Below are 11,376 nucleotides of genomic sequence, written 5' to 3' on the forward strand. Positions count from 1 at the left end.
AATTTTCTATGCATTAAATAGGTTCTAGAATTCTTTTTACATTGAAAATTCATTTTCTAAATTCATTTTTCCTATTTTCTCTGAGCTCTGGACTGCGCACACAATAACCAGGGAGCTCGGGGTTTAACATGCAAAATCGCCCAGACACAGCCACACCCGAGGGGTACTGCGGGTTGATTCTGCGAAAGTTTGGGGTCTCTTTAGTAAAAAGGTCACGGCCGAAGGGGTAAGGAGGGATTTGGGCCGTTGGATCATACATCCACGGATCAGAATAGATCGGCCATCTTGCGAACCGGTACGCAAGGGAAGCCACAGGATCGGAAACCGACGACCCTGATTTTATGAAGCTTGATCCATCCCGCACCGTCCGATCGATATCTAATGGTCGCGGGCAAAACGCCACCCAGACCTAATCCTACGCGATCACTGCGGAACAGACGGCCAGATGCACCAACTATGATCAATCCAGTGGCTCAGATTACTTCTACACCGTGTCATGCCCTGGACCGTCGATCTGTCCATCGACCGCCCACAATGTCTCTTCCTAACCGAGTGCCCAGGCGGCAAAGCTCCGCCCAAACTCCGATGAGCTCACCGGAGTTGAGTGATTCTCCCTTCCCCACCGGCGACCCGCGTTCGATCGATGTTCCCCGGAATCGTAGAGGCTACAACGGGATCGAGAAGAAATCTACTCGTCACTAATTATCCCAAGCTGAGGCTGTTCTACCGCCCGCGGCGGCAGCCTCGCCATACCAACACCGACGGAAATAACCCGACACGCTCACAACTCGGCAATCTCGGATTAAGGCACCAATACGTGCAGCGGATGCGGGGAAGAAGCTGTGGACCTTACCGAAGATGCACCGGCACTGGATTTGACGATTCCCGAGCCCTTCATCCAAGAGATTTCCGCCGCCGTAGTGATCTCCGGCCACCACAAGTTCGCGAAGACGCACAACACGATTGGGCGAACACCCCTGGCTCCTTCACGGACGTCCGAACGACGACGGTAGGGTGTTTCCCCCACGGCGACTTCGGCGAATCCATTCCCCGAATGCCTACGCAGAGGGATTCGCCCAAGCAGCGGAACTATTTCTTCTCGGTAATGGCGGAGGAGAAATCACGGCACACCGTCCTGGGTCCGCCGGCGGTCGCAGGTGGGGCGTCGTGATCCTGGCGATTTGGCGAGGCAAGCTGGCAGTGAGGCCGGTGGAGCTGTGGGTCCTGCGTCGTCGAGTCCGGCTGCGGTGGTGGACCAGTATGCAACGCGCGGCGACGAGGGTTCTCAGGCTTAAGGCTTTCCCGTTGATGTCTATGGGGTTACGAAGTGTATGCGGACGCGATTGCCAGCACGATCTATAAAGCTTTAGGCTGAGCCAAGTCGTCGGGTTTGGCAGCGAAGTCCGCGGCGAGGATCTCGATCCGGCCGTTGCAATTCGGTTGAGGTGAACGACGACTGGGTGGGATTGGGGATGACACAGCGGGTCCCACGCGGTAGTGAAATGAGCGAGGTGCGTGAGGAAATAGCGAACGACGGCTGACTGGGTGGACCACGATCCCAGTGAGGCGACCCAGTCGTAATGTGGGCGCGAGCAGACCGCTGTCAAGCGGGCCCCACGGTCAGGCGCACGCTACTTCCTGGTTGGGCCGCGCGGCTGGCTTCATCTGGTGGGCCAAAAGATGAGGTATGGGCCCAGGTAAGCTTTCTTTTTTTTTCTTTTGATTTTATTTTCTGTTTTCATTTGTTCTTAATTATTTTAAATCCAGATTTAGAATTCAAACTGAAGTGCAAATTTAAATTCATACTAACTATGCAATTTGGTCATATCATCATGTGATGAAGTTATTTAATAATATTATTTTGTATTGTATCATCTTTCTTTCTTCCCTCCTTTCCTACCTTCATTTTCTTGGTTTTCAAAATTCATTCCTCACATTCATTGCTCAAGCATAAGTTGAGATGTTAGAATTTACTATTTCATTTCTTCATATATTTATTTTATTATTTTTTTTTCTTATACAGATTTTGGGTCTTACAAAAATGAACTGTGAAGAAACTCGGGGTTCAATAATGACAAAGATCAGATTTAAACAGCACACCAGAAATGTGAATATGACCACTGGGAAAACATCACATGTTATCTGGCATCTCACATGCAAGAAGCAAAGCTATTTACTTTTGCTTAGTAAACTGCATTGCTTTGGAGTCACTTGTGTTGGAGTATCTTTGGAAAGTTGTTGTCCTTACTCAGAGGAGTATCCATTCCACTTAATTCTTATGAGAAATATAATGCAAGATCCAAGGGAGAGTTGACAAGTACTAACGATCTGGGACTTTGGGCCATGGTTATAAATGAGCAGTGCAAAAGAACCGGCACTTATCTATATTAGTAGAGATAGATATATTTACTTTTACCATCAATTGTGTTGTGATAGCTATTTTCTGCCAATATGTATGATAGGATGTGTTATGCGTGAGTTGATATATGTTAGCTGAATTGGCAAAACACTTGATATATGTTAAAATATGTTGACCCTAATGATCCTACCAAGATCTTCCTTTGGTATAATATATGTTTCATATAATTTTTTTTATTCCCGTCGCAACGCACGGGCACTCACCTAATGGAGTTATAAGACTAGTGATTAGTCGCTAAAATTTTGTCACCAAGCGGCTCGCACGGACATAGCCAGTCAACCAGGGCATTTTATCAGCACCCGATCAGGTTCGAGGAGAATTCTTGCGTGTCCGACGGGCCGAAAAGCCCAAAAATTACAGCCCATCTATATTTTACGCCTTTGCGTCGCCCCCAATCCTTTTCCTCCCCGTCGCGGCGTCGCCGGCTCCCACGGTCCACCGACGACTCTTCTTCCTCACCTCCTCCCGCTCCAGCTCCAGCTCGTCTCTCTCCTCGCCTCGCGTAGGGTTTCGCTTCCCGTCTCGCCGCCGTCAGCATGGGGGACAAGTAAGTATCTCTCCGCTCCGTGCCCCCTATTTCTCTCTGCCTCTCCTAGGGTTTCGACGCCTCACTTTGATTCCCTTCCTCGATCTACACTCCCAGCTACGATGACGAAGGCGAGCCGATCGTGAACCTCGACGAACGGGAACCCTCCCCTGAGCATCAGCCGTACGAAGACCTCGATGACGACCTCGACGGCGGCGGCGATTGGACCCGCGACCGCTCTCCGACCCCCGTCCACGGCGACGACGGCGGGGCAGGGTCCTCCTCCAAGCCCCGAAAGCGCCTTCTCAAGAAGGGCGGCGGTGGAGGCATGCCCGGCGATGACGGGCTGGATGACTTTGGGTTGGAGGACGAGGACGCGGACCCTTCGGCTGAGGCGAGGAAGAGGAAGGGCTCGTCGTCGCTGAGGGACCTCGCGAGGGGCGGGGCGGGCAGGGAGAAGAAGGCTAAGAAAATGCGGATGGAGGACGACGGGAGGGGGAGGGACACTGGGATGGTGAGGGATAGGCGGGGATCAGGAGGAAGGGACTCAGGCGGTAGGGATGACCAGGATGATGGGGAGAGGGAGATCCAGGAGCTCTGGGATACCATTGCTGGTGGTGAGTCAGAGGTAATTTTGACTGTGTGCAACTGTGCAATATGTTTGATTCAGCTCCTTTTCAATTCTAGCTAGTTGATTAATGCTTGGATGCCCCTTTTTACTGTACTACATATGTGCATTAGCTAGTTATACTTATACCTACTTTGAGCTTAATATTAAAGGTTTCTGGAAATTCAACCTCTATCAACTGCTTTTACTGATCACTTTATCTGTTGAAGGAGATTGCAATTATGCTTTGCCATGAAATATACTAGTTATCTTTTTTATCTGCCTAATGTTTTTGGAATTGTCGCTTAATTCTGGTAAGCTGTCGTGATTTGTTGAGCTTTTCTTGATGGTGAGTGACTGAGTCAACTTTCGGAGCTAGTTTGTTTATCAGTTTGTGTATTGGTGTGGTTAGTTCATCTGGTTGTAATTGGCATCCTTTAGTAATTAGTATTCAGATTACTTTTATGGGTGTTAGTAAGGTACGATGTTTGTAGCCAAGCCTCTTGAACCAGGATGTGTAGCATCTCCGGAGTTGTAGCGTTTTTAAAGGGTACTATGTAGGCTATTGACATGTCAAGTAGGACTGTTATATGCCTCTGGATTAGCTGCAAGGTAGGATTTGCCTTTATGTGGCAACTTGGGCAGCATTGTGACATCTTGTTTCTTAAGGAGATTGTATAACTGAAATGCTGTTCTGTTCACTTCTTTGTATGGAATACTTTCCTTGCGTTTAGTTCCTTCATTTCTTTTTTCTTCAAGGAGAATTGCTTACTAAGGATCAGGATGGTTGTGTAAATATGTTAGGTGCATATCAAGCCAGGGTATTGATCTTGCTATCATGCTTTTTAAGACATCACCTTGGTGTCCGGTCGAGTAGGCTGGGCGTTGGCTTGCCACGGCCAATCAGGCTATGGCGTCCACCTTGCAGCATAAATTGTCACCTAGGCACGATTTGGTGCAGTTTAAGGCCTGAGCAGCCTGAGGCAGATGCCGCACAAGTGTGGGCATGGGGGAGGAGTGTGCATGGAAAAATTGCATGCGGGAGCAGGTGCGGGAGATTTGCGCGTGAAGGAGAACGACAGGAGTCACGTGCTGGCGATTGTGTACCTACAGGTCCCATGAGGCCATAATCCGTCTCTCTCACGCGCCAATTGATAGGGAAGGGGAAACAGAAGAGGGCACACACCTGGTTCATGGGGGTGGGCGCTGCTAGAGTCTTGCTGCTCCACCTCTTCTGCTCCATTGATAACACTTCTCTCCTTTGATTTGAGTCTCCCTTCATCTTCTCCATTAATTTGTGCCTTCTCTGGTCCTCGTATGCTGATTGATTCATGGCTCTTTTCCCCTTCTCTGTTGGTTACTGTCTGCAGCCTGGCGTCATGAGGTCACGGAGGTACGTAAGCATCTCTTCCTCTCCCTTCGGCTTCCCTCCTCTTGGATGTGCACTGCCTCTGCTCTTTACTTGGATATGCTCTGCAGTTTTCCTATCCTCTGCTTTCTTTCTCTTCCTCTTATTTTCCTGCTTCTCTGCACTTATGCTACTTGTATTGTTTTGCACTAGCAGCACTAATTAATTAAGTTATACTATGCAATTAGAGAGTGTTTTTTTTGACATTGAGAGATACATTTGTTATTTTGCTACATTATATTGTGTACTAACACTCCGGTAGCACTACTTATTATGGTATTACATGCTAAGAACATGCAATACTAAGGTATGCTTTGTTTCTGAACTTCAGTGACATTATATACTCCATCCATTCAGATATGATAGTCTTTTTTTTACAATGGCACAATGACTAAGGAAAGAGTGGCTTGCTTATCAAGTAATTACTCCATCCATCGGTAATCCTCGTTAGCCTGCTGTTTTTCCACCATGCGTCTGTTCCATACCACATCCCTTTAAATGTGAAGCTGCCAGTTCGTGAGGAGTATAGATGAGAGCAGGTGAGCAGCCAATTTAAAAAGATATTATAGCAACGTGAAGCACGTACGGGTGGCAGATTAAATGGAACGGGAAGCGAGACAGGCATACACGGTTGAACGCGAGGACTTGAGAAGACTATCATATCTGATTTTCTCAGATTTTGAGAAAAGACCATCATATCTGAATGGAGGAAGTATTTAGTTGTTTGTATGACGTCGCCTCACTGCACTTTAAACACCTAGTCGACTCTTTTTTTTTTGGGCAGGGGAGGGGGGTCGCTGTGGCTCGACTTACTTGCCTAATAACCATGCTTGTTATTATGCAATATGACTTTGTCACTTTCAATTACTTTTAGCCTACTATTTTTATTGTCTTTGATAAAGTAATCCTCTTTATTGACATGACATTCTAATCTGATGGAGCAGGATGACCAAGAAGGTGTTAGAACCGTAGATGATGATAATTTCATTGATGACACTGGAGTTGATCCAGCTGATCGTTATGGCAGCGATAATGAGCGACATTCACCTGGACGTTATGCACAGGTATTTGTTATCAACTGTTCAGGTGCCTTACAGCATTATCTTTTCATATCCTTTAAGTTGAATTGTCATACAGGCTGGATAAATGCCTGGTAGTTCATTGTCTCTTATGTCTTAGCCTTGGTTATGTTCCATGCCAGTCATTCTAGTGACAATATTCGTTGTCACAAGGAATTGGTTGCAGTTCCCTATATTTACTGAAGTAGGGTGTTAGACATCCTTTCGTAGCCTTGCAGGATTTGATAGAATAGAAGCTTTTGGTTTTAATCCTCATCGATGAAGTTAAAACCATGGTGGCAATATCTCCTTGTTGGGTTGACTATGCTTATTCATTTCTGGGCCATATGCTATCTTTTGTTTTGTTTTTTAATCACTAATAATATGGGTTGATGACTATAGGCTGAGGAGGGTGAGGAGGACGATGAAATCGAACGACTCTTCAAGGGTGGTAAGAAGAAGAAGAAGAAGAATGATCGCCCTCGTGCAGATATTGGCCTTATAGTGGAACAATTCATTGCTGAGTTTGAAGTAGCAGCCGAAGAAGATGCAAACTTGAATAGGCAATCAAAACCAGCCATTAACAAACTTATGAAGCTTCCTCTGCTCATAGATGTTCTCTCCAAGTAAGATATCTGGAATCTAAGTGCCAGTGCATATTGTCATCTGTTTATAGCTGACACCTGACATTAAAATATTTCTTGTTTATCTCCATTTCACAGGAAGAATCTTCAGCAGGAATTTCTTGACCACGGAGTTCTCACTCTTCTAAAAAATTGGCTTGAGCCATTACCTGATGGAAGCATGCCAAACATGAATATTCGATCTGCTGTACTGAAATTATTAACTGATGTAGGCATCTTTATTTTCTTCGGCCCTTTTGCACTGTAGAGCTTTGGTTTGTTTTGCACAAGAACGTAGTTGTCTGTGATCTATTTTTGGATGGCTTGGAATTTGGTTGCTAATGGAAGTTTTATGCCTCCTGCAGTTTCCAATTGACTTGGAACAGTATGACCGAAGAGAGCAGCTTAAGAAAAGTGGTCTGGGAAAGGTATACTTATACCAGTCCCTCAGATATATTATTCTGCAGAAGATTATTTGTTATGCGCTAAATCTATCCATTGGTGCATATTTAGGTCATTATGTTTTTGTCCAAATCTGACGAGGAGACTACTGCAAATAGGAAATTGGCTAAGGAGCTGGTTGATAAATGGGTAAGTCTGTTCTCAGTATCCATATTTGTTTTTGTGTTTGGTTGTTGTGAAGGGTTCTTACTTGTTACTTGTAAAAAAAATCAGAGTCGACCAATATTCAACAAGAGCACGAGATTTGAGGACATGAAGAGATATGATGATGAAAGAGCACCTTACAGGCGGCCACAAATGAAGAAGTAAGTGCATGCACTTATTGGGCATTTGAGGACTATATCTTCTTGTCCTGTATATTATGTGTACTTTGTCTTCTTATTGGTTAACCTTTGTGTCATACTGTCATGAAGACCTTCATCGAGTAGCTCTGGAATGGAATCCAGAGATGATGATCTTGATGCTGACTTTTCACAGTAAGTTTATCATATTTGTTTGGCATTGGATGCACATGTGCTTGTTATCACCATTTCCTCCTAATTGTTAGTTTAATCTATTTTATTTATGCTTTGTATTTAGACGCAAGTCTGGGCAAAGTAGTTCAAGGCAGCACGCTTCTAGGCCGGAAGCCTCGCCTTTGGACTTTGTCATTCGTCCACAGTCCAAAATTGACCCTGAGCAGATACGGGCTCGTGCTAAGCAGGCTGTCCAAGACCAGCGTCGGCTGAAGGTTTACCTTCCACACTTAAAACAGATTGGTTTTTGCCTTCCTTTAATAGCTAGCTGAGTTTCTTCCGTGCTTGCCTACTCTTGAAGTAGGACCAAATGAGCAATAGCTTGTTCTTGTTGGATATGCAGATGAACAAGAAATTGCAGCAGCTGAAAGCGCCCAAGAAGAAAAACCTTCAGGCGTCGAAGCTCAGCGTGGAAGGCCGTGGCATGATCAAGTACCTGTAGATCACCCGCTATGGCATCCGCAGTCAGCAGTGCCCAGCACATTATACAGGACCTGCATGGGCCCAGGGATTGCTGGATTACTAAGAAGCATCCTATCACCATTCCATGGCAAACAGCCCGGCATCAATAATTCCTTGGATCTTTTTTCCAAATATTTTTCTTGCCTGGTAGGGTGCAGCATCTGCGCTTCAGAAACCGGTTGATTTGAGCACTATCTATGAGCATGTATAAATATGGTGCTTTTCAAGCAGAGTGGTGCCTTTATATTGTATAAAATATTTGTCATGCTTATGAGTTACAGTTAACTCTGTCTATGTTGTCTCGATGTACTAGGTCTCAAGCCCTCTTAATGGAGGGTTGTGATAGGGTAAGCAAGTCAACGTTAAATCTCCATAAAATGATAGGTTAAGCGAGTCAACATTAAATGTCTCCAATTTAATGGAGATGAAATCCGAAAGAAAGGATTCTGTTGAGGCGTAATTCTTGGATCCCTTTGTTGGTAGTCAACACATTCTTGAGTAAGAGACTTCATTTAGTGACCTATAGTAGTGACCAACACTAGTCAAATTGATTTTGTTCTCTCATGAAGAGAGGATAAACGAGTATGCTTGGATTGTAAGGTGATATATAAGGAACATTGTTTTTCAACATAAGTTTATGGTGGCAGGCTTTCATTTTAGGTATGTGCGCCAAAATTATGAGAATACAATGGTGGAAACTGAGAGGGGGAGAAGGCAAAAGTCTTTAAGAAAATAGCTATCAAAGAGAACACTTGGAAGGAAGATGTAAACAACATGTGAAAGATGACAACCTACATTTAGATGGTGGCCTCAAGGGTGGTGGAGCAACTAAAGAAAGTGAAGGTGAAGCTAAAGATAATTATTGGTGGAATGAGAAAGTCAAAAGGGCTATTAAGGAGAAACAATAATATTACAAACATCTGCACCATGACAGGAGTATGAATAACATAGAGAAGTATAAGATAATAAATAAGACTATAAAACAAGTTGTAAGTATATCAAAAAGTAGGGTATATGAGGATCTTTATTAATATTTGAGTATGGTGAAAGTATTTTGACAAATTATTCAATAGGGAGATGAAGATACAACCTTTTAGTTGAATGACTCTTTTGATGATACCAATAGATGCTTTATGCATATAATCCAAGAATCTAAGGTTAGATATGCATTGAAAAGGATGAAAGTGGTAAGGCAATGGGCCTTAATGGTATCCCATTTGAGTTATGGAGATGTCTCAGGGACATAGCTATAGTATGACTAACCAAGTTGTTCAAGCATACCTTCCAATCGAACAAGATACGTGACGAGCAGAGAATTATATTAATATTGTTCTACAAGAATAAGGGTGATATTTAAAGATGTACTAATTATCACGAAACTAAATTGAGCCATACTATGAAGCTATGAGAGGATTATAGAGCATCGTCGGATAGGAATAACAAAGATCTCTTGAACCAGTTTAGTTTCATTCTTAAAAGGACAACCATAGAAGCCATTTTCTTAATAACATAAGTGATGGAGTATGTCGGAGAGCAAATCTCCGGCCTGGTGGCGTAGTGCACCCGTCCTAAATCCTAAGATGAGGAGGGGCCTAAGTGTTTTGCTTGTTAGTTGGGAAAACGGGAAGAACACAAGAACACACAAGGATTTAGAGTGGTTCGGGCCGCCGGAGCGTAACACCCTACTCCACTGTGTGATGTATTGCTTGTGAGCTTGTATGAGCTTGTGAGTCTAAGATTTAATCTGTGTTGTAACGTTGCATGCCTCCCCTTTTATAGCTGAAGGGGGGCATGCACAAAGGTACTGAGCCTTGACATGTGGGCCCAGGGACATAAAGAATATTGCACTTGGGGTTACAAACGTTTTGCTGCTGGAGCAATCTTCTTGCGCCCTGACATCCGAGATCTGCATATCCTCGGCATGCAGGGGAAGCTTCTTGTAGAAGGGATGAGGAGCACAGTGCGCCGCTCGGCACGGGCGCACTGTTTGCCAACAGTCTGGACAGGCGTGCCGTCTGCTGGATGCCCCTGACGCCGTCTACCAGTGGATTGGACAGGACACATTAAATGCTGAGAGGGCACGTCGCCCGTCATCGTGGTGGCAGGCGGCGCGTCTTCTCCGCAATAAATGCAGAGGCAGTACGGCCTTATGGGCCTTACGTCAGGCTCGACCCGTTGGCTTATGTCACGGGCCATAAGCCACGCGGCAGCAACAGGTCTGGACACACTGAGATTCTAACAAGTTTGCTCCTAGCATGTACACAGTAATTCTACAGACAGGAGAAGCACAGATCTTACGAGCATAAAAGTATAAAGCACAACAGATTTAAAATTCCACATCAAATGGCGTGCTCCAAGTGCTTAGAAACAACGACGGTGCTAAATTTATAATTCTTGAGTCATAGGAATCACCGTGCAATTAAGAGGGATCCGCGACAGTTAAGTAAGTTGTGCAATGAGCCAAGTTCAAAATCTTTTGAAAACATCTTGGAGAATATTTTTCCAGATCATGAATGCCCTTGAGAAAAACAAATTTTACTTCCCACAAAGACTCCACTTTTGCTCTCTTCAAAATACTCAAAATTTGGTTTCAGCCCCCAAAACCGGTTCAACCGGTCCTGAAACCGGTTCAACCGGTTTTGGTACTGTTCACCTGCCACCTCTGCTCTGACCTGTCTGACAGTCAGAGCTGTCAGAAAAGTCGCAGCAGATATTTTTCTAAAACCGGTTGAGCCAAATTTTTTCCTTACTCAGCCGGTTTTGAAACCGGTTGAGTCTCCGGCTGAGTAGCTCAGTGGACCGGGATCCCCCTGGTAGAAACCGGTTCAACCGGTCTGAAAACCGGTTCAACCGGTTTTTACTTCTTTTCTCCCAACGACCGCCAGCTTTTGGGGGATCCTTTATATACCCCCTCACACTCTCTCTCTCATTTACTCCTGCCTCTCCCACGAATTCTTGGCTGACCAACCTTCAAACAAACGCATTCATTTCACCTTTCACACCCGCATTCGCATCTCCTTCAATTATTTGAAGGACCCTTGGTGTGAGGTGAACTCGATCGAACTCGCTGTCAATTTCATCTCGATTCTCCCATTCTCTTTGTTCTTGAGCTCGTTGCAAACTTAACCGTGTGCGGATTTGTTACTCTTGGAACCTTGTGTTCCTTGACGGTTAGAGGTTGCTTGGGAGTCTCCAAATTTGTGGACGACCCCAAGAAGTTTGTATCACCCGCTCTTTGAGCTGATTTGAGAATAGATTGCCTTGACCTTTGTGGTCGGCTTGTGGAGGATTAGGGT

The 11,376-nt window shown here is 44.9% G+C and overlaps 1 protein-coding gene across 1 annotated transcript; it reads left to right on the forward strand.

The window, feature by feature from the left end:
- The first annotated feature begins 2,849 nt into the window (after positions 1-2,849).
- LOC100282789 (IWS1 C-terminus family protein) lies at positions 2,850-8,372 on the forward strand. The gene is given in 11 exon segments (NM_001155695.1): positions 2,850-2,966; positions 3,063-3,573; positions 5,905-6,024; positions 6,421-6,644; positions 6,741-6,870; positions 7,007-7,069; positions 7,155-7,232; positions 7,317-7,408; positions 7,517-7,579; positions 7,683-7,833; positions 7,962-8,372. Coding segments are annotated over 11 exon segments (1,542 nt in total). The 5' UTR covers positions 2,850-2,955; the 3' UTR covers positions 8,061-8,372.
- The last annotated feature ends 3,004 nt before the right edge of the window (positions 8,373-11,376 follow it).

This window comes from Zea mays, chromosome 8, assembly GCF_902167145.1.
Source record: "Zea mays cultivar B73 chromosome 8, Zm-B73-REFERENCE-NAM-5.0, whole genome shotgun sequence".
Taxonomy (NCBI): Eukaryota; Viridiplantae; Streptophyta; class Magnoliopsida; order Poales; family Poaceae; genus Zea; species Zea mays.